General features: G+C 42.5%; 1 protein-coding gene across 1 annotated transcript in view; it reads left to right on the forward strand.

Moving 5' to 3' along the window:
• Positions 1-24,861, forward strand: part of LOC122942041 (vasoactive intestinal polypeptide receptor 1-like) — a 206,122-nt gene that overhangs the window by 102,946 nt on the left and 78,315 nt on the right. Inside the window, exons 4-5 of the mRNA XM_044299535.1 lie at positions 10,838-10,938; positions 14,496-14,593. Of these exons, the coding sequence (XP_044155470.1) occupies positions 10,838-10,938; positions 14,496-14,593 (199 nt within the window). The remainder of the gene's footprint in view (positions 1-10,837; positions 10,939-14,495; positions 14,594-24,861) is intronic.

Here is a 24,861-nt window from a genome sequence, read left to right on the forward strand (position 1 = left end):
GGATCATTCCACCCCAAGTCAGTTGCCCATCTTCTAAATTCTGCACAATACGACTCTGCAGTACGTTCTCCCTTTAACAAACTGCACGGCTTAGATTAAGCCATAGAGACCCAGTCTGGGTCATCATAAATCAAGCACAAGGCTCTAAAAAATTCATTTACCGACTGGAGGGATGGTGAACCGGTCGGCAGAGAAAAAGCCCAGGACTGCCCGTCCCCTTTGAACAGAGATATAATGATCCCCACTCTTTGATTCTTGTCACCAGGTGACATCGGAAGGAGTTCTGAGGAATAATATTATAGGGGTGAATGGAGAAGCGTTATATTAGGGAATACGATCGTCCACCCTAAAAAGATTTGTTTTTAGGGCACGCTTAATGAAGCATTCCCACAAAAATCTTTATTCTCTGATCTGTTAGAAAGGTAAATAATATAAACTGTAGTGAAGGTAATCTTCTTACCGGTGACTGTATTTGTGAGTTATAACCTCCCTTCTGATCCTCAGCTGTGTCATGTGACCAGGACTCTGATTTCCAACTGACACAGGACAGGAAGTCAGTTACTTCTATATTCATCCCTGTAAGAGTTATTTCTGGCTTCCTGTCCATACATAAGATGCTATGTTATTTGGAAAGTCAGAGTGTTGGTCACAGTACACAGTTGAAGATCAGAAGGGAGGAGATAACTCACAAATACTGTCACCGGTGAGACAATTATAACTTCACTACAGTTTACATCATGTACCTTTCTAAAAGGTAAACTTTTGGGGGAGTGCTTCTTTAAAGGGAACTTTTTAGCTTCCTTTGGCTTTGTTCACATCACCATTGAGCCTTTCTGTTCTCCTGCTCTGTTTAGGAGCAGGAGAATGGAAAGGAAGGTTTCGGCGCATAACTGAGCAGAACGGAACCTAAGGACCCTATAGACCAGGGATAGGCAAACTGTGCCTCTCCGGCTGTTGTAAAACTACAACTCCCAGTCTGCCTACAGCTATCAGCTTACAGCAGGGCATGATGGGATCTGTAGTTTTACAACAGCTGGAGAGACGCAGTTTGCCAATCCCTGCCATAGATTATAATGGGGTCCGCTCAGAGGAAGATTTGGGAGCGGAGACAAAAGTTGTGCATGCAGGACTGTCTCCGCTTCAAAAATCTTCCTCTGAGCGGAAACCTAACAGACCCCATTATAATCTACGGGGTTCTTAGGTTCCGTTCTGCTCAGTTATGTGCCAAATCCGTGATGTGAACAAAGTCTTATACTGCCTGCTTTGATTGACAGTTTTTTCCCCGTACTTCCTACTTAGGAAAAAACTGTCAATCATAATCCTGAAAACGTAGGCAGCTTGTGTATGAGGAAGACAAATCTTTCAGAGCAGAGTTCTATAAGACTGCTTTATTTTTAACATACCAGTGACAGACTGCTTACACTATGATGTCCTCAGAGAGCAACATAAGGGAGTTTGACAGGTTCCCTTTAAAGCTGTGGATAAAGTTGTGAATAAAACAGTTTTTCAGCACAACCAAACAAGTGCGTTTATGTCAATATCCCCAATCGACCACAATTCAGATTCACTATAGAAAAATGCAACAAACCGCAGGTTTCTTCTATTTGATATTTTATCCAAAATCTTGTGCCTTCATCAATAATTTCATATCAGAAGCACATAGGGAGTCATTTTGTAAAAGGGAATATTAATTATTAATATTTGGAGTTAATATTAATAATTCATATTAATAAACGGACGTAGATCAGCTATTGCTGACTCCGACTATTTCCTTTATTTTACCTGTTGCTCTCCCTCTTTCCTGAACTGCGTGCGCTGACTTGCGGCTGCTATAAAAGACTATAAGCTGTATTTAAATAATACAGTATTTATTAAACCAATAACACTTTTACAGTCAATTATTTCATATATATATATTTATATCAATGGTTTTATATATATATATATATATATATATATATATATAGACACACACACAGTAATATACTAACAGCACAATAATAAACCTAATTACACTAACACTATACAATTCCAACTATAATTCCACCCCAAAATCTAGCTAGACATACACTCACACACGACAGTTGCAAGAAAAAGTATGTGAACCCATTGGAATGATATGGATTTCTGCACAAATTGGTCATAAAATGTAATCTGATCTTCATCTAAGTCACAACAATAGACAATCACAGGCTGCTTAAACTAATAACACACAAAGAATTAAACGTTACCATGTTTTTATTGAACACACCATGTAAACATTCACAGTGCAGGTAGAAAAAGTATGTGAACCCCTAGACTAATGACCTCTCCAAGAGCTAATTGGAGTGAGGTGTCAGCCAACTGGAGTCCAATCAATGAGATGAGATTGAAGGTGTTGGTTACAGCTGCCCTGCCCTATAAAAAACACACACCAGTTCTGGGTTTGCTTTTCACAAGAAGCATTGCCTGATGTGAATGATGCCTCACACAAAAGAGCTCCCAGAAGGACTTGCATAAAGCTGGAAAGGGTTATAAAAGTATCTCCAAAAGCCTTGCTGTTCATCAGTCCACGGTAAGGCAAATTGTCTATAAATGGAGAAAGTTCAGCACTGCTGCTACTCTCCCTAGGAGTGGCCGTCCTGTAAAGATGACTGCAAGAGCACAGCACAGACTGCTCAATGAGGTTAAGAAGAATCATAGAGTGTCAGCTAAAGACTTACAAAAGTCTTTGGCATATGCTAACATCCCTGTTAGCGAATCTACGATATGTAAAACAATAAACAAGAATGGATTTCATGGGAGGTAACCACAGAGGAAGCCACTGCTGTGCAAAAAAAGTTGCTGCACGTTTACAGTTTGCAGAAGAGCACCTGGATGTTCCACAGCAGTATTGGCAAAATATTCTGTGGACAGATGAAACCAAAGTTGAGTTGTTTGGAAGAAACACACAACACTATGTGTGGAGAAAAAGATGCACAGCACACCAACATCAAAACCTCATCCCAACTGTGAAGTATGATGGTGGGGGCATCATGGTTTGGGGCTGCTTTGCTGCGTCAGGGCCTGGACGGATTGCTATCATCGAAGGAAAAATTAATTCCCAAGTTTATCAAGACATTTTGCAGGATAACTTAAGGCCATCTGTCCACCAGCTGAAGCGCAACCGGACAACGACCCAAAGCATAGAAGTAAATCAACAGAATGGCTTAAACAGAAGAAAATATGCCTTCTGGAGTGGCTCAGTCAGAGTCCTGACCTCAACCCAATTGAGATGCTGTGGCATGACCTCAAGAAAGCGATTCACACTAGACATCCCAGGAATATTGCTGAACAGTTCTGTAAAGAGGAATGGTCAAGAATTACTCCTAACCGTTGTGCACGTCTGATCTGCAACTACAGGAAATGTTTGGTTGAAGTTATTCAAAGGAGGTTCAACTAGTTATTAAATCCAAGGGTTCACATACCTTTTCCACCTGCACTGTGAATGTTTACATGGTGTGTTCAATAAAAACATGGTAACATTTAATTCTTTGTGTGTTATTAGTTTAAGCAGACTGTGATTGTCTATTGTTGTGACTAAGATGAAGATCAGTTCACATTTTATGACCAATTTGTGCAGAAATCCATATCATTCCAATGGGTTCACATACTTTTTCTTGCAACTGTATTAGCAGCAGCACCCTCCCGCCTGATGCTACACTGGCCCTACAAGGGGTTACACAATACAAGGGTTACAGGATCCAATGCAGGAAGTAGGGATATATTGTAGGGGTACAAGGCAGGGTGATGCAGAGGTTAATATATATACAGTGTGTATATATATATATATATATATATATATATGTGGCAGTTGGAAAGGGTTAATAATAATGGGAGCAATACAGGGGTTAATGATACTCAGCCAATGTTCATAATGTCTGTTTCAGGATGGGCTGGTCAGCTCATCTCAAGTCCACTCTTCCATGTGTCTCCTTCCTCTGTTTGTGGTGATGAGCCCCCCAAGAGCCTTTGTCCTGGCTTGGGCTAATATAAGTACATAGCAGCCCACCTCCCCCTCTTCAACCTAAGGTGCAGGGATATGACTCATCTTGTGCGTCTGACGGAATGCATGCACTCAGACTGTTATAGATAACTGCCAATTGGTCCCCTGAGGCTCACTCAGGATCTGTACAGATAAAAGTACAACAGAATTCATGTCCAATGTGTAAATGAGAGCACCCCCCCCCATATACACCATGGCAACACACTGCCATGTCATAAACAATCCCTAAGCAGAAGGGGGGGATAGCATAATAACTAGGCTGGTATATACAGTGAGGAACAGAAGTATTTGTTACACCCTGGGATTTTGCATGTTCTTCCACTTAGAAATCATGGAGGGGTCTGAAATTCACATTGTAGGTGCATTCCCACTCTGAGAGACAGAATAAAAAAAATAAAAAAACAGGAAATCACATTGTATGATTTTTAAAGAATGTATTTGTCTTGTTTGAACACCTGAGAAAATCTGTGTTAATATTTGGTACAGAAGCCTTTGTTTGCAATTACAGAGGTCAAATGTTTCCTGTAGTTCTTGACCAGGGTTGCACACACTGCAACATGGATTTTGGTCCACTCCTCCACACAGATCTCCTCTAGATCTGTCAGATCTGTCGCTGAGCAACACAGAGTTTCAGCTCTCTCCAAAGATGTTCTATTGGATTTAGGTCTCGAGACTGGCTAGGCACTCCAGAACCTTGATATGCTTCTTACGGAGCCACTCCTTGGTTATCCTGGCTGTGTGTTTTGGGTTGTTGTCATGTTGGAAGACCCAGCCACGACCCATCTTCAATTCTCTGACTGAGGGAAGGAGGTTGTTGCTCAAAATTACCCAATAAATGGCCCCATTCATCCTCTGCTTAATACAGTGCAGTCGTCCTGTCCTCTTGGCAGAGAAGCACCCTTAAAGCATGATGTTACCACCCCCATGCTTCAAAGTTGGGATGGTGTTCTTGGGATGCAACTCATCCTTCTTTTTTCTCCAAACACGACGAGTGAAGTTTAGACCAAAAGGTTCTACTTTGGTCTCATCTGACCACATGACTTTCTCCCATGCCTCCTCTGGATCATCCAGATGGTCATTGGCAAACTTCAGACGGACCTGGACATGTGATGACTTCAGCAGGGGAACCTTCTGTGCACTGCATAATTTGAAACCATGATGGTGTAGTGTTCTACCGACAGTGACCTTTGAAACTGTGGTTCGGGGCTCTCTTTATGTCATTGACCATGTAGTTCTGGGCTTATTCCTCACCTTTCTTATCATCAATGATACCCCACGAGGTGAGATCTTGCATGGAGCCCCAGTCAGAGGCTCCAACAGTTGATCTATTTTCACCAATCTGCTTGGCAATTGCCCCCTAGCCCTTTCCAGCCTTGTGGAGGTCCACAATTTTGTCTCTGGTGTCTTTCGACAGCTCTTTGTTCTTACCCATGGTAGTAGTTGGCGTCTGACTGACTGTGCAGTGGACAGGTATCTTTAAAGAGCTCTGACAGGTGCTACTAAGTTAGATTAATGAGTGGAGTAGAGGCACAGTAACAGGTCTTTGAGAGACAGAATTCTTGCTGTTTCTCAGGTGTTCAAATACTTATGTTCTATTCTGTTTCTGAGAACTGGAATGCACCTACAATTCGAATTTCAGACCCCTCAATGATTTCTAACTGGGAGAACTTGCAAAATTTCAGGGTGTTCAAATACTTCTGTTCCTCAATATATATATATATATACACACAATACAGACCAAAAGTTTGGACACACCTTCTCATTCAAAGAGTTTTCTTTATTTTCATGACTATGAAAATTGTAGATTCACACTGAAGGCATCAAAACTATGAATTAACACATGTGGAATTATATAAATAACAAAAAAAGTGTGAAACAACTGAAAATATTTCATATTCTAAGGTTCTTCAAAGTAGCCACCTTTTGCTTTGATTACTGCTTTACACACTCTTGGCATTTTCTTGATGAGCTTCAAGAGGTAGTCACCTGAAATGGTCTTCCAACAGTCTTGAAGGAGTTCCCAGAGATGCTTAGCACTTGTTGGCCCTTTTGCCTTCCCTCTGCGGTCCAGCTTACCCCAAACCATCTCGATTGGGTTCAGGTCCGGTGACTGTGGAGGCCAGGTCATCTGGCGCAGCACCCCATCACTCTCCTTTATGGTCAAATAGCCCTTACACAGCCTGGAAGTGTGTTTGGGGTCATTGTCCTGTTGAAAAATAAATGATGGTCCAACTAAACGCAAACCGGATGGAATAGCATGCCGCTGCAAGATGCTGTGGTAGCCATGCTGGTACAGTATGCCTTCAATTTTGAATAAATCCCCAACAGTGTCACCAGCAAAGCACCCCCACACTATCACACCTCCTCCTCCATGCTTCACGGTGGGAACCAGGCATGTAGAGTCCATCCGTTCACCTTTTCTGCGTCGCACAAAGACACGGTGGTTGGAACCAAAGATCTCAAATTTGGACTCATCAGACCAAAGCACAGATTTCCACTGGTCTAATGTCCATTCCTTGTGTTCTTTAGCCCAAACAAGTCTCTTCTGCTTGTTGCCTGTCCTTAGCAGAGGTTTCCTAGCAGATATTCTACCATGAAGGCCTGATTCACACAGTCTCCTCTTAACAGTTGTTCTAGAGATGTGTCTGCTGCTAGAACTCTGTGTGGTATTGACCTGGTCTCTAATCTGAGCTGCTGTTAACCTGATTTTTGAGGATGGTGACTCGGATGAACTTATCCTCCGCAGCAGAGGTGACTCTTGGTCTTCCTTTCCTGGGGCGGTCCGCATGTGAGCCAATTTCTTTGTAGCGCTTGATGGTTTTTGAGACTGCACTTGGGGACACTTTCTAAGTTTTCCCAATTTTTCGGACTGACTGACCTTCATTTCTTAAAATAATGATGGCCACTCGTTTTTCTTTACTTAGCTGCTTTTTTCTTGCCATAATACAAATTCTAACAGTCTATTCAGTAGGACTATCAGCTGTGTATCCACCTGACTTCTCCATAACGCAACTGATGGTCCCAACCCCATTTATAAGGCAAGAAATCCCACTTATTAAACCGGACAGGCCAGGTGACTACCTCTTGAAGCTCATCAAGAGAATGCCAAGAGTGTGCAAAGCAGTAATCAAAGCAAAAGGTGGCTACTGTGAAGAACCTAAAATATGACATATTTTCAGTTGTTTCACACTTTTTTGTTATGTATATAATTCCACATGTGTTATTCATAGTTTTGATGCCTTCAGTGTGAATCTACAATTTTCATAGTAATGAAAATAAATAAAACTCTTTGAATGAGAAGGTGTGTCCAAACTTTTGGTCTGTACTGTATATGTGTATATATATATAAAAAAAAAAAATATATATATATATATATATATATATATATATATATATATATGCACTTCCCTCTACACATTTACTATCAAACTTTTTCCCACACACGCCAGGTCTAACAAAGGGGTGTAGTGGGGAAATGGGATGGGCTGGTTTTAGGCGTAGAAAATGAATTTAAGCCAGCAAGCAAGCCGGCTTACATTTACACTGGTAGTGGATGCGCCAAAGTTATATCTGGGATCCACTGCCAGAGCACAGGGTTATTAAGACCAGGGTCTAAATCGGCGGTCTTAATAAATGATCCTGTGACAACTCGGGGTCACTTAGCTTTCCAGGATCGTTGTCTTCTCACCTTAGACCAGGGGTAGGCAACCTCCCGCACTCCAGCTGTTGAGAAGCTACAACTCCCAGCATTCATCCTTACTCTGCTTTTCTCAGAACTCTCATAGAAATGAATAAGGCATGCTGGGAATTATAGTTTCACAGCAGCTGGAGTGCCAAAGTTTGGCACACCTCAAGAAGTCGCTCCAACACTGCAGATTTGGGTGCAAACTGGCCACAATCAGCTTTATTGTCACTTTTACAGCAGTCCAAACAAACATAAATCCTCGGCCATCTGGCCACTAACTACACAATAGTTTAGTCTCTATCAGGATCTGGGTCTACCACCCAGCTCCTCAAAGCCTAACTCAGTGCTTACCCCACACAGCGTCAGAGGCTCCCAGCTCCCACAGGCCTTGGCGCAGCCTGCTTCTTCCTCATACTGGGGGCCCTGATTGAGGAGCTCAGCCCACATTTAGGCCTTATGCACACGACTGTATGTATTTTGCGGTCCGCAAAAAACGTATACTCGCAAAATACGGATGACGTCCGCGTGCATTCCGTATTTTGCAGAATGGAACAGCTGGCCCCTAATAGAACCATCCTATCCTTGTCCTTAATGCGGACAATGATAGGACATTTTCAAATTTTTCGCGGAATGGAAATACGGACATACGAAATTGGAATGCACACGGAGTAGCTTCTGTATTTTTTCAGACCCATTGAAATGAATGGTTCCGCATACGGTGCACAAAAAAAAAACGGAACGGACATGGAAAGATAATACATTTGTGTGTATGAACCCTTACCTAAGCTCCTCAGCAGGCTGCTACTTATCCTCATTACCAGCCTAGCTAATACACACAGAGGAAAAACACTATTTCCCCAGTCTTTCTCAGACCGAATGCACACGGCCGTGGTATCCCGACCTGGCATCCTGCTTACAGCATGAGCGCACGGCGTCATTGGTTGCTATGACGCCGTGCGCTTCATGCCGCCGCTGCACTACAGTAATACACTGGTATAGATCATACGCGTGTATTACTGTAGTGCAGTGGCCGTGTGCATTCGGCCTTATTCTCATCCAGCTTCCTCTGGGTAAGATACCATTTCAATGGCCCTCATATGGCTCTCTGGCAGCTTCACTGCCACAGACCCCCATACTTCAAATCATCGTCCATAATTTACATATAGTCTGATGTGCAAACTGGGTTACATCACATCAGGATTCAGCACACATAGCGCCCAGCAAGCATGTAGCAACTACGTTTTGGGGGTCCTGATAAAGGGGGCTGCTACATGCTTGCTGGGCTGAATCCTGATGTGTGCTGAATTCTGATGTAACCAAATCTGCACATCGGACTATATGTAAAGTATGGACTATTATTTGAACTAATGGGGTCATTTATCAAACTGTTGTAAAGTAGAACTAGCCTAGCTGCCCATAGCAACCAATAAGATTCCACCTCTCATTTTTGACAGCTCCTGTGGAAAATGAAAGGTGGAATCTGATTGGTTGCTATGGACAACTAAGCCAGTTGTACTTTACACTAATTTGATAAATGACCCCATATGTGTTTTGTTATGAAATGATGCGTGCACAAGATGCGATTTTGGTGCGTTTTTCTGTGCTGAGTCTGATGTTGTGAATAAACCTGATTGTCTTGGGTAGCACACTCTGGAGAACTGGTGCAGCTCTAGAAAAGTCCTGGAATTCGGAGTGGAAGGTTCAGATAATAGTGGATATTGGTCTTAAAGGGATTCTGTCACCTCCCCTCAGCCAAAAAACGATTTAAAAGCAGCCATGCAGCACAGCTTACCTGGATTAAGCTGTGCTGTTTAATCTTGAAATCCGTCCAGCAGTTACTTTAAAAAACGACTTTGATCAATAAGGAAATGCGTCCTGAAGGTGCCCAGAGGGGCGTTTTTTTCTTCCTAGTGAGCCCAGTACCGCCCCTCTTTCAGTGCCCAGCCCGCCTTCCTTGTATTTTCTAACTGCCGCCCCCAGCCTGCCACAGCCTCTCCTGCCTCTCCTCCCCCTCCCTCACGCCGAACGAAGTCTCGCACAGGCGCAGTACCCACTGAGGGCTGCGCCTGTGCGATCATCAGGAGACTGAGGGCGGCAGCTTCATCTTCGTCACTGGGCATGCGCCGAGCCCAGTGACGTCCGATGCTCGCTCTTCCCTCAGTCAGCAGGGAAGAGCAAGCATCGGACGTCACTGGGCTCGGCGCATGCCCAGTGACGAAGATGAAGCTGCCGCCCTCAGTCTCCTGATGATCGCACAGGCGCAGCCCTCAGTGGGTACTGCGCCTGTGCGAGACTTCGTTCGGCGTGAGGGAGGGGGAGGAGAGGCAGGAGAGGCTGTGGCAGGCTGGGGGCGGCAGTTAGAAAATACAAGGAAGGCGGGCTGGGCACTGAAAGAGGGGCGGTACTGGGCTCACTAGGAAGAAAAAAACGCCCCTCTGGGCACCTTCAGGACGCATTTCCTTATTGATCAAAGTCGTTTTTTAAAGTAACTGCTGGACGGATTTCAAGATTAAACAGCACAGCTTAATCCAGGTAAGCTGTGCTGCATGGCTGCTTTTAAATCGTTTTTTGGCTGAGGGGAGGTGACAGAATCCCTTTAAGGTGGCCAAACATTTGGTTGAACAGCAGTAAAATAAAAAAATCACCTGGTGAACATTCATTTTATAGACACGGCCATACACATTTTGGTCCATATTAGCCATTAAAGTTGTTCAAACTGGCCATACACGTTCAGTGAAACCAGGCCAAAAGTGAAACATCTTTCATCCACAAATGATCCTTCTTTGAACAAAAGATCTTTTGTCCAAGTATCAGATGAAAATTCCAAACCCGGATGGCTTCTTTTCCTCACCCCCGTGGGAGTTATAGAAACCTTCTAGTTAAGGCCAAAGTAAACAGACCATGTACCTTATCAAACTTCCATTTGTCAAACCTTCTCACATTAAAAATTACGCTCTGTCCATCAGTCTTAAAGGGCTGTCCCATGAAAAAATTGTATATTTTTTTAAGGCAGCGCCTGGATCTGAAAACTTTTGTAATTGCTTCTAATTAAAAATGTAGTATAGCCACAGAGTTATTGTTAAAATTGCTTCATTCTACAAAGCCAATGACGCAATTTCTTTCTCCAGTCGCCATCTCTAGAAATTGCACAGCCAGTGGCTGGACGGCTCACGCCCCTCCATATCTGAAGGCCTGCTTCTTTAACACCAGCAATGAGACAGATGAAAAGGCAAGTCAGAGGCGGAATATTGTTACATTTAGGCCTTGTGCTCACGGCCATATTAGTTTTGTCATCTTCAAACCATGGATCCGCAAAATACGGATACCAGCTGTGTGCATCCCGCTATTTTCTCGGTCCCAGTAGTAGAAATTGGATACAGAAATTGTCCGCAAAATGGACAAGAATAGGACATGTTCTATGATTTGCTGGACGGACACACGGATGCAGACAGCACACGGATGACATTCGCCTGCTGTCCACATTTTTTGCAGTCCCATAGAAATGAATTGGCCCACGTTGGAACCCCCCAAAAAATGTGTATCGGACGCAGACTAAAACTACGGTCGTGTGCACAAGGCCTTATTACTGATATAGATGTCCATCTCTGTTTATCTCTATTATCTATCGATCTCTCTATATCATATCATTCAATCAATCTATCATGTCTATCCATCTTTATCTATCTATTTATCATCTATCTATCTATCTATCTATCTATCTAAATTGTTTTATGGATGAAACTACTAATTTATAAAACAATTAAAAAAAATGTTAATTTGAACAAGTAGCACAATCCAGAATTGATAAACAGGGGTTATTGAACTAAACATTTTATTTGTTTTATAGATGTTTAGTTATCAGACTTTTTATTATATATTATTATACAATTGTTATTATACATATTTAATTATTGTTTACAGTTTTTTTTATATTTAATGTTTTATTTGATTTTATTTAAAAACATGGTCAAACCACTGTGACAGCAGCTGGTGATAAATGTCCTTTTTATCAGCCCCACATGCTTCTCAATAAAAGTAAAACGCATAGCACTGTGATATTATTCATACTGTGCACCCTATTACAATTTACATGTGCAGCTACAGGAAAATGTCATACGGAATGTTACATCTGTTTCCATAGTAACTGACGATTATCTGATTATATTCATACTGCACATTTATCCTCTATATCTACTGGTGGGAGAGTATGATGGTATCATATGTAATGGATCGCAATAATGCACACTGAAGGGCGACATAAAGTAATTATCTGGTTATATTGAAGTATCAAGTGATTAAATGTTAAGCTGTTTCCATTGATACAAAGTACAAATGTGATCTGCCACATATAGCAGAAACTGATAACATGAAGTAATAACAATAGAAATACACTGGGTAACCCACCTCAGAAAAGTCTGTGGGGGTGGCCGGTTACCCGCCAAAGTGTCAGTTGGCCAATTAGCTGTTCACACCAAAGTGTCAGTTGGGCACTGGTGAGGAGCAGGTGCATGGAATGCCACATGTGACAAAATATTGTCACAGTAGCGTTTAAAAAGTCATAAAGAGGGGTTTACTATTTTTTTCTACGCCAGAAAAGTGTGTGGGGGGAATGATAAATCCCCCCCCCCCCCCCCCCCAGTATCTGGCCAGACAGAAGTACAGGTCAATGAGGCCAGTACAGACCAGGACTTTTAGAGTTGGTATTGTCCTCCCAACTGGGTAAAAGAACTGACTGGTCTTTGGGTACCTACCTCCTCCCAACCACCACTTAAAGTGCTCTACCCAGGCTTGCATTAGAAAACCTGTGAGTTTATTGTTGTAAGCTGTACAACTCTCCATTCTCAGCTTAAAAATGAGGTATCTTCCATGATCCTACACTGGACTCACATAGGGTCCTATGGTACCCGTGACCTGAAAGTTCAGTACTTTTTCCGCATAGAGGCATATGGGGTAGATTTATCAAAACCAGCGTATGCTACACCAGTCTTGATATCCCCTGTTTTGCTGGAGGATACGCCTAATTTATGGCAAGATTATCATTCAGTACTTGTCATAAGTTAGGCACATCTTTGGGAAGTCCATGCACCTCAACAGAAATCTATAGTGTCCTATACTGTAGTGCTAAACAGTACCCAGATAGCGCTATACTTTACCCAGACTAATCATCCATGAAGAGAGTCGTTATCATGCTATGTTATTCAGTTTTTCCACATTTCATCTTCAGTGGGAAATAAACGCAGGAACAAAAATGACTGCAGATTTCCATGCAGTAAACAGTGATTTACACAAAATCAGTTCAAGGAACTGATTCCTCAGACAGCTTTTATTGGCTAGTTTTTTTTGTTAGATGTTGTAGACATGTGCCTGAACAGGACAACCACATGATATAGTTGAACTATTAAAGAGGTCTTCTGGGACCCCGTGAGGCTATCAACCCACGATAATTAGTCATAATTTTTGGCGCATAGCAGGCATGAACCAAATAAAACTTAACTTTTAATGTTACAAAAATGAATAAGAGGCTCAAAGATGTGAGCTGCTCTTCTCCCAAATCATAAATCATACAAAATTAATATACAAAAAACAAAAGACTAAAAGAACAAAAAGAACTAAACCAACATTTTATATATCTCAGAGAGAAGGCATTGAGATTGAGCAAGTGAAAACTGTCCTTATATTGTCCCTTTCTAATGCCTCAACCCAGAGATGAACCCTGATGGTGGATTCACTCTGTTCACGAACCCATGTCTATCTCTCCTTAGTATAAACCTGAGCAAATCCCATATTTTTCCCCATATTAGGTTCCTCAGAGGATATATTGAATAGGCAGTCTAGAATAAAACATGTTTTAAGAAAGAAGTAAGATATATATAAATGTACAATAAAGGGCAAAATGAGACTAAGATAGCAATGTTACCAACAGATAGGCCCGTAATTGATGACGGTATTTAGTATGTGAGGGTAAATCACGTGCATTTCCAGCAAACAAAGCTAAATGCATATACTTAATAACGGTATACAATATATGCAAATAAAGACTTAGGCATGTATGTTCAGATACGTTCAGCAGAGGTTGAGGGGCTGTGGTTACTCGATGAGAATCGCAGTCATAATTTGCCTGCAGAAAAAAGTTTCCAATATAATTACTGCCTTGAAGCTGCCTTGATTTGCTGCTCTGGAACCCAGTCATATGACATACCTCTCTGTGGATTTCCTACATCTGTAGATGGCATGTCCTCAGTCTGAGGGCCAGGTTTATGGTTTGGTCTGTGAACGAGCATGTCACTTCCACAGCCCCGGATAGGGGAGGTGCTGTGAATAGGGTGCGAACCATTAATCTCCCTGGTGGATGGGGAAGTTGTGCATGCGACAGGCAGACAGATAGTTTTGGCTCCTCCACAGCATGTCCCCTGTCCTGTCTGTGGAAGCAACATGCCTGTTCATACACCACACCAGAAACCTTGTTTTTGATGGACATGACATTAGCAGATTTCCAAACAGAGGCATGTCGTGTCACTGGGTTCCAGGGCAGCCCATCTATGCAACTTTGAGCTAGCAAATATATTGTAAACTTTCTAGTTACAATTAATTATGGTGGGTTGATGGGTCATGCTGGGCCCAATGAAACCCCTTTAATATTTAGCCCAGAGCTACCTAGTGACATGATCTGTTACCTGCACATGTGGTTACATGTGGTGCTGCCCCTTCCCCCCAAAATAAACTGTGAACCCAAGTTTTACATGAGTGCTGAAAATAAGTTTTTATTGCTATAACTTTATGTTCTAGAAGGGTCATTTCTACACAGTGAAGATCCTGTACACATGTGGGTATGCAGCCTCTTTACTAGCACTCGTGAGCGCCATCAGCATCTTCTTACTTTTTAGGTGAGTATAGCTGCCAATGAATTTGTTTTGTATTGTTAATTCATTTTAAAAGAAGAGTGGCCTACATAGATTTCCACAAATCTGCTTGTGCGGATGAACTGGATGAGTGAAGGGATCATCAAGTATAGGGATTATAGGGTATCCCTATGTCTGCCATGCTTTGATAATAGCATTTCATTGGTGGTCCTTTGTTCCTTTAGACTTTGAATCTTTAGCCATGGTCTCAAGATTGGGGATTGGGGAGAAATGTCTTATATACAGTCTCTGTGTACTTCAGAAGATAGAGATGACTACATTCAGTGATGCAAAAGAAAACTCAAACATTCCTCAACACAGTAATATGAAAAAATTACCTTCTGCCGAATAATCTCCCAGATCTACCTAATTTGAAACTCACGAATTGTAAAACTGAGACAGGTACTTTGGAGAGTAAGGACCCTTTTACATGAGTTGGTGATTTGGAATGAACATTCGTTCGCCCAATGATTGCCCCATTTAAACATGCTGGTAATCACAAGCACACACGTTTGTCAGGGGATCAAATCTTTTATGTAGCATTAATGATGATCGTTTGTTGGCAGCACAAAGCCCCGTCTAAGTAGATGATGTGATGCCAACAAATGAATACTGTATGGGGACGAATGTGGCATTACCAATTGTTTATGTTCATATTAATGACAATTGCCACTTGTAAATGCAGGTAATGTAAGTTAGAGCATTAATTATTAATTATGTCTTGGGATCATATTAGGATCTTAAAGTAACCCTAAAATGGTCTAAAATTGGCCTCATGGTGTGGGTGGATCCAAACTCGCAGTAGGCTGGGTCACAAACCTTTATCTGTAGTGTAACAAACTTGTGCACTGGGAGAGACACGCTGCTGGAGATGCAACAACATCCTTAGCAACAGGATGCAATGCTAAGTATCTCCATGAAGCGAGTGTGTGCTGCGAGAGATTAGCAGTGGTTTGATTGCTCAGCTGCTCTGTTACTGTGTGCAAGTGTTTTTGACTAATGGAGCTCCAAGTCATGGGCCAATCAGGTTCTGATCCAGGGACTCAGCTCTCTATTTAAATCCCTTCCTGGCCATACACCAGTGCCAGTGATAGTCTTTGACTCACTAGCTGTGTTTCTGGTTCTTTCTCTGTGCTTATTTGGATTGCTCGTGCTTCTGACCACTCTCTAGCTCTCCTTTGGTACTAGGAAGTCCGTCTTGGCTTGTCTTTGAACTACTCTTTGTCTCTCATTTGGTACTGCATAGCCCGACTAGTTTTGACCTATTTATATATTATTCTGTATTGTGTTTGTCTGTCTTTGTTTGTTAGTCCGCCTCTGCACTTATATAACGTAGGCACCGTCGACCAGTTGTGTTCTAGCTTTGTAGGGCTCGTACTGCAAGTAGGTAGGGAAAGCGGGCTGGGTAATAGCCTTAGGGCTCACTGTCCTTGTCTGACCCTGCCTACAGTCGTTACAGGTAACCCATTTAGTGCTCCCACTGTAAAAGTGCCTTTTTGTGCCCTACACAGTAAAATTGACCACCTCAGCCCCCATAGTGCCATCTTCACAAGATATTTCTCTATCACTCTCACACACATTTGTTGTACACCTTTAAGGTGTTTTACAAGATTACAGATGAGCAAATTGAAGCTAATTTTTTATCGCACCAAAGCCGAATTTCCTCGTGATTCGTGGTAACGAAATGCTTTTTTTTACTAAAATGGCTGCTGCACGTGTGAGGACATGGACAAAGAAACTCTGGGAATGTGGGATCACCCATAATGTCATGCATGCAGCCAATTAGCAGCCAGCCCCGTGATGTCACAGCCCTATAACTAGCGTCAGCCATCTTAGATTCTTCCATTTACCAGTGTACTTAGTGCAGGGAGAGACATCTGCAGGCGCTAGTGTTAGAAAAAAACTCACTGTGCTTAAAAATTTTTTTATTCAAGGTGTAGAGAAAGGATAGGGAGGAATCATTCATACTTACATAGTTAATATGGTTGAAAAAATACATACATCCATCAAGTTCAACCAAGGGATAGGTGGGGACGCGAAACCCAGAAGGAAGTGAGACTCAGATTTCTACACGTTTTCATAAGCATTAATGTTTTTTTTACTTTTAAGAATTCGTCTAAACCCTTTTTGAAACTGTCCACTGTTCCTGCTGTGACCACGTCCTGAGGAAGTCTATTTCACAGCTTCTTACAGTAAAGAAGCTTTGACGCTTTGAGACTGAACTTTTTCCTCTCCAATGGAAGGCAGTGCCCCCTTGTCTTTTGAGCGCATTTTATATGGAACAGCTTTTCACAGTATTTTTGTATGGCCCATTTATATATTCGTATAGGTTAATCATGTCCCCCCTTAGACGTCTCTTCTCAAGACTAAATAAATTAAATTATTTTAACCTTTCTTCATAACTAAGAACCTCCATTCTCCATTCCCTTTTAGTTTAGTCGCTCTCATCTGTACTTTTTCCAGCTGCAGTGCATCCTTTCTATGGACTGGTGCCCAGAACTGAACTGCATATTCCAGATGAGGCCACACCAGCGCTTTGTAAAGTGGTAATATTACATCCCTGCCCCGCAAGTCCATGCCTTGTTTAATGCATGACAATATCCTGGTGGCCTTAGAAGCAGCTGATTGACATTGTATGCTGTAATTTAATCTACCATCCACAAGGACACCCAAATCTTTCTCTACAAGTGACTCTCCCAGTGCTACATCACCTAGGACATATGAAGCACAGAGATTATTACTACCAAGATGTATAACTTTACATTTGTCCACATTGAACCTCATTTGCCAAGTTGATGCCCAATTACTCAGAGTGAGCAAGTCAGCTTGTAGTTTATGGACATATTCCATAGACTGCACAGTTCTACACAGCTTAGTATCACATGCAAAAATAGATATGGTGCTATTAATCCCTTCCTCAATATCATTAATTAATAAATTAAATAATAAAGGGCCCAGCACTGAACCTTGGGGTACACCACTTATAACCTGGGACCATTCTGAATAGGAATTATTGACCACAACTCTCTGGACACGGTCCTCCAGCCAGTTTTCAATCCAATTACAAACTATACTTTCCAAGCCTATAGACCTTACTTTACCTATTAAGCGTCTATAAGGGACAGTATCAAAAGGAAGGAACGCTATGGGAATTAGATAAAACTAATACTTTATTAAATATGCAAAAAATATAGGAAAGGAAACCTACTAACTATATAAAAATCAAAGTGACCAGAGTGTATCCACAATTCCTGTGGCGGATCGAGGTAACACAAGAAGGACCACGATCCGTGGTACCACTCAGGTGTGGAGACAGTAAAGAAGAGATCCACTTCAGGTGCACTATGGTTGATTGCATAACCATGCCTACGGCTATAGTGGTCTATGCACAACCAAAATAGTGCACTGTGGAATCTGTCAATCCGATCCCCAATATGCCAAACCCGAACACCTGGCAGACAACACACTGTTCGGCATTCAAGGTCTCGGTGACAGATGACCTTGTCTGTCTGCCTAATAATAGAGTCCACAGCTTATATGTTGAAAAGGGTTCAGTAGGGGAGGTTATAGCCTGGGTAATAGGAACAATCCTATTACACCTTGCAGCACTGACTTGGGATCCAAATTGCCATTATACAGCTCTGTAATTCCAGCAAACCATTTTTTTGAGGGTGCAAGTTTTGATTGATACAGGCATTAACAGGGTTTATTACAAGGAAATATTTATGTCTTATTTGTACTTGTGTGGTGCAGTTATATATTCTAAAGCATTTTTTGGCTTGTAATTCGTGGGGAAAAAAGGGCCTATTAGCCGTTGTGTTGTGACGTGCTAAAATTACAGCCCTTTTTGTTGTGCATTAGTGGCAAAAGTAAAATATATTTGCCGCTCAGCGGTGCAGTTATCTGTTGTAAAATCTTTTGAGGCGTGTGTTAGTGGGAAAAGAAAAAATATATTTGCCGCTCAGCGGTGCAGTTATCTGTTATAAAGCCTTTTGTGGCGTGTATTAGTGGAAAAAGAAAAAAATATATTTGCTGCTCAGCGGTGCAGTTATCTGTTGTAAAGCCTTTTGTGGTATGTATTAGTGGGAAAAGAAAAATATAGTTGCCGCTCGGTGGTGCAACTATCTGTTGTAAAGCCTTTTGTGGCGTGTATTAGCAGAAAAGAAAAAATATATTTGCCACTCAGCGGTGCAATTATATGTTGTAAAGCCTTTTGTGGTGTGTATTAGTGGAAAAAGAAAAGCCTTTTGTGGCATTTATTAGCGGAATAAGAAAAATTATATTTGCCACTCAGCGGTGCAGTTATCTTTTGTAAAGCCTTTTGTGGTGTGTATTAGTGGAAAAAGAAAAATGTAGTTGCCACTCGGCGATGCAATTATCTTTTGTAAAGCCTTTTGTGGTGTGTATTAGTGGAAAAAGAAAAATGTAGTTGCCGCTCGGCGATGCAATTATCTGTTGTAAAGCCTTTTGTGGTGTGTATTAGTGGAAAAAGATAAAATATATTTGCTGCTCAGCGGTGCAGTTATTTGTTGTAAAGCCTTTTATAGCGTGTATTAGTGGAAAAAGAAAAACAATTATCTGTTGTAAAGCCTTTTGTGGCGTTTATTAGTGAAAAAAAATATATATATTTGCCACTCAGGAATGAAGTTATCTGTTGTAAAGCCTTTTGTGGTGTGTATTAGTGGAAAAAGAAAAATATATATTTGCCACCCAGCGGTACAGTTATTTTTTGTAAAGCCTTTTGTGGTGTGTATTAGTGGAAAAAGAAAAAATATATTTGCCGCTCAGCGGTGCAGTTATCTGTTGTAAAGCCTTTTGTGGCATGTATTAGTGGAAAAAGAAAAAATATATTTGCCGCTCAGGGGTGTAGTTATCTGTTCTAAAGCCTTTTGCTGTGTGTATTAGTGGCAAATAAATATATATTTGCTTTTCAATGGTGCAGTTTTATGTTTTAAAGCCCTTTTGTGGCGTGTATTAGTGGCCCAAAAATATATATTATTTGCCTTTCAGCTGTTCAGTTATAAATCTAAAGCCTTTTGTGGCAAGTTGAAAAAAATTACCTATTTGGGGTCAGCAGTGCAGTTATATGCTCTAAGCCTTTTGTGGCAATTGGAAAAAAATAAGGGCCTATTTGCCGTTCAGCGGTGCAGTTAAATGTTCTAAAGCACTTTTTTTGCGTGTATTAGTGGAAAAAGTAAAATATATTTGCCGTTCAGCAGTGCAGTTATATGTTCTAAAGACCTTTTTGGTGTATATTAGTGGCGCAAAAAAAGTATTTGCCATTGTCTGGTGAAGTGAGAAAATTGCACTTTTTTGGCGTGTATTAGTGGCAAAATAATATATATTTGCCGTTCAGCGGTGCAATTATATGTTCTAAAGCCCTTTTTGGTGTGTATTACTGGCACAAAAAAAAAAGTATTTGCCGTTGTGTGGTGAAGCGAGAAAATTACAGCGCGTGTATTAGTGGAAAAAATATATATATTTGCCATTTAGCGCTGCAATTATATGTGGCCAAAAAATATATATTATTTGCCTTTCAGCGGTGCAGTTATATGTTCTAAAGTCTTTTGTGGCAAGTGGAAAAAATAAGGGTCTATTTTCATGTTCTAAAGCCCTTTTTACCATGTATTAGTGGCAAAAAAAATTATTTGCTGCTCAGCGGTGCAGTTATATGTTCTAAAGCCCTTTTTGGCGTGTATTAGTGGCAAAAATATATATATAATTTGCCGTTCAGCGGTGCAGTTACCGTATTTTTCACCCTATAAGACGCACCGGACCATAAGACGCACCTAGGTTTTTGAGGAGGAAAATAAGAAAAAAAATATTTTTAACCAAAAGGTGTGCTTTTGGTGGGTTTTGAACTAATGGTGGTCTGTGCATGACACTACTATGGGGGATCTGTGGATGGCACTGTTATGGGGGGGATCTGTGGGTGGCACTGTTATGGGGGATCTGTGGGTAGCACTGTTATGGGGGATCTGTGGATGGCACTGTTATGGGGAGGATCTGTGGATGGCACTGTTATGGGGGGATCTGTGGGTGGCACTGTTATGGGGGATCTGTGGATGGCACATAACGGGGGATCTGTGGATGGCACTGTTATGGGGGATCTGTGGATGGCACTGTTATGGGGGTGATCTGTGGATGGCACTGTTATGGGGGATCTGAGGGGGGCACTGTTATGGGGGTGATCTGTGGATGGCACTGTTATGGGGTGATCTGTGGATGGCACTGTTATGGGGGGTGATCTGTGGATGGCACTGTTATGGGGGGTGATCTGTGGATGGCACTGTTATGGGGGGTGATCTGTGGATAGCACTGTTATGGGGGGTGATCTGTGGATGGCACTGTTATGGGGGATCTGTGGATGGCACTGTTATGGGGGATCTTTGGATGGCACTGTTATGGGGGGATCTGAGGGGGGAACTGTTATGGTGGTGATCTGTGGATGGCACTGTTATGGGGTGATCTGTGGATAGCACTGTTATGGGGGGAGATCTGTGGATGGCACTGTTATGGGGGTGATCTGTGGATGGCACTGCTATATATGTGTCACCCACAGATCCCCTCCATAACAGTGCCATCCACATATCCCCCACCCCATAATAGTGGCATCCACAGATCACCCCCCATAACAGTGCCATCCACAGATCACCCCCCCATAACAGTGCCATCCACAGATCCCCCCCCCCCCCATAACAGTCCTATCCACATATCCCCCACCCCACAATAGTGGCATCCACAGATGCCCTAATATACCGGAGCTAAACCTGTGGGAGAGGGCTGGTGGCATGCAAATGCGGCGGGTCCGGTGCGGTCACTGTACTCCGGCCCCGCCGCTCACTCGCTGCTTTATTGCCTAAACCTTTTATAATAATAACTTTAATTGACGTTCCGATCCCCAGCCCCATCTGAACTACTTACTAAATGTCCTGTAGCAGGCAGAACAGGGCGGGCGGCCGGCTGTAATTGACTGATGTCACGTGCCTGCACCACCTACTTCATTCATAAAGTAGGCAACGCAGGCACGTGACGTCAGTGAGTTACGGCCGCCCGCCCTACTCTCCCTGCTACAGGACATTTAGTAAGTAGTACAGATGGGGCTGGGAATCGGAACTTCAATTAAAGTTATTATTATAAAAGGTTTAGGCATTAAGGAAGTGAGTGAGCGGCGGGGCCGGAGTACAGTAACCGCATCGAACTCGCCGCATTTGCATGACACCGGCCCCTCCTCCCTTCCCCCTCCAGCTGATACATCGCAGTCTGCGATGTAAAATGGCAGCATTTGCCCCATAAGACGCAGGGGCATTTTCCCCTTATTTTTTGGGGGGAAAAAGTGCGTCTTATGGGGTGAAAAATACGGTATATGTTCTAAAGCACTTTTTTGCGTGTACTAGTGGCACAAAAAAAAGTATTTGCCGTTGTGTGGTGAAAAAATTGTAAAAAAATTACTGACTTTTTTTGGGTGTTTTATTTTCCATTTTATTTTTTGATCTAACAGTATGTCAGACAGAGAAGTGCCAGGCCCTGCATAGGGGAGTGGTAGAGGCCTAAATGCTTCTGGCGCAGGTAGAGGTCGCAGCAGAGTAAGGGGCCGTGGCAGCAGGGGTCACTTCAAGAGGCCTGAGCTCCCAGTGTCAGCTAGCGGTCGTGTCTTGACCAGCAACCCAGCGGATCTTGAATAGTTGACTCGATCTTCGACTTCGCCACAAGTGACATCAGACACCCCCAGCCAAGAGTCGGGAGGTTTGTCAGACACAACCCTTAGTTGGCATTGCCTGGGAGAAGGCCCTGTGCCCTTTCCTGTCCTCAACCTGCCTCTGTCCTTTTCTGTTCCCTCAGCCAGAGAAGTATTGTATGCTGTGGGCTCAGCTATACTATACAGTGATGCCGAGCTACTAGAAGACAGTCAGCAGCTACTGGCAAGCCAAGATGTGGAGGAGTCATCCGCCGCTTCCTGAACTAGTCGGGCAAGTAGTGATGAGGAGAGTGGCGTGGGAGCTGGTGTTGCGAGTGGTCAGGCTCCTGACCCAGAGATAGTTGAGGAGAACATCAGTGACGTGCAGACAGTACTCGATGATGATGATGTAGCTGATCACACTTGGGAGCCGGGTGACGAAGGGGCTTCATTTTTTTCTTTCTTTATATAATAATGTAATATTATAAAATCTGTTGTCTCCATGATAAATCTGCAGCGTTGTGGCCCCGTGTGGCTTTTCCACACTTTCAAAATAATCCTTCAGCGGGGCGAATAGATGCCGGATGACCCAGGACACTCCATGACCTTCCCAGGAGCTTATGTCGGGAGCAGCGGTTAATTTCTGAGACGTCCGTATAGTGTTGGGGGGGTACAAAGGCCCTCTCCATCTCCGTGTACCACAGGATATCCTCCTTCCCATCCATGATGACTGGGAACTCGTGATGTTTTCCCTGACGAAGAGACCAGGGGCTGGTAGTTATGGTTTGAATCTTGATGAACTTTGCGACTCTTCCGGGCTTCAAGCAATCTTGAACCTTTGTCTTCTCATTGTCTGTAGCTACTAGGGGCCTGTCCATGCCAAGCAGGTTCCCCCAGAAGTATCTGGCTCGATGAGCAGCCAATACTGCACTTGCATCAATCTTGACAGGATTCATCTCCAGATGGAGAGAAATAGTTTTTTGGAATGCTTTCTCCATCTCAACCACATTCTCGAATAACCAGAAGACTGGCCGATTCTCTCCTGTCTTAGGCAACACTTTATTGAGTAATCGTGGAAAGTCAAAAAACTGTTGTCCACTGCCCCATAAAGGCCTTTCCGGTGCGGGTTATCCACAGATAAGTCATTACAAGGACTGCCACCAATTATCAGATCGAATTGTCCCCTTCTTCAATCCTTTTTCTTTGTTATATTCTGTATGTCGCCCACATATACAATCTGCCCCTGGATGGAATACCCGTCCTATCATGATGGTGTCCTCACACACCACATATATTTTTCGAAGTTGATTCTAAGCTTTTTGAGAACCAGTAATCCTGTCTGTCCTTTCCAACACGAGAATGAAGTATTGAGGCACTCAGGTTCTTTTTGCAATTTAAATGAAATTTATTTCATGAATTAATCTCTGCATCATCCATTCGCCCGTGGTATATATAGGAGCATTAAACAACAGAATATTTCTGACCAAACGTTTCGGTCACGGTGGACCTTCGTCAGTGGTCATATTATCTGAGTGATGTATGGATGTGTTCTGGGCCCCTGCATCCAGCGCCCCAGAACACAGCCATACATCACTCAGATAATATGACCACTGACGAAGGTCCACCGTGACCGAAACGTTTGGTCAGAAATATTCTGTTGTTTAATGCTCCTATATATACCACGGGCGAATGGATGATGCAGAGATTAATTCATGAAATAAATTTCATTTAAATTGCAAAAAGAACCTGAGTGCCTCAATACTTCATTCTCATGATAAATGGCTTAATAAGCCCTTGATTGGCACCGGTGACACACTTGAATAGAGTGCGGTTCCTCACTGTATTATAAGATTTCCAACACAACCGGCACGCTCCTGAAATACTCTGTGCTGCTGGGGACCCTGCTCCCTTCACTCTCAGTGTGTGATATGCTGCTCATCTTTTTATTTTTATTTAAAATTTTATTAGAAATGAAAACAATACAATTCACCAAAAGCAAAACATTATTATATATTTTTCCCCTAATAAACCCCCCTGTTCATACCCAACCCAACCTTGTAATGCGTCTCGCTTCACCCCCATCAATTAGCGAAAACGGAGGGAATAATAAGGTAATGAAGGCAGGAAAACCTTAAACCTTCCATTCTCCCCAAATTTTTGTCCATGTTTCCCCAGTATTTCTCTACTTATATAGAATGTTTTCATATCTCTTAATCTTATTAACCAGGTTAACCCATGAAGTAATTTCGAGATAACCAAACCCTAGCAATCAAAAGTCTCGCCAAGAACATTATTTTTATAATAATGAATTGTCCCACCGTGTCCTCAGCCTCAACTGCGGGGACAATTAACAGTGCCCCTCCAGCATACCACATGTGTAGGGCATGGCGGTGTCATGCTGTTCTGTACCTCGTTTGCTACACACAGGATCTGTTTTTTGGGGGTTATTGTTCTGACGCATCAGAGGAAGGGCAAAATAATCAGTGACGTCTACGCAAACTTGCTGCTGACACCCTCCCCACACTGTCAGGGAGGCTCTACTTGTATACGTGTTTAATTGAACAGGTTCTGTAGA

The sequence above is a fragment of the Bufo gargarizans genome, chromosome 6 (assembly GCF_014858855.1).
Source record: "Bufo gargarizans isolate SCDJY-AF-19 chromosome 6, ASM1485885v1, whole genome shotgun sequence".
In the NCBI taxonomy this organism is placed as follows: domain Eukaryota; kingdom Metazoa; phylum Chordata; class Amphibia; order Anura; family Bufonidae; genus Bufo; species Bufo gargarizans.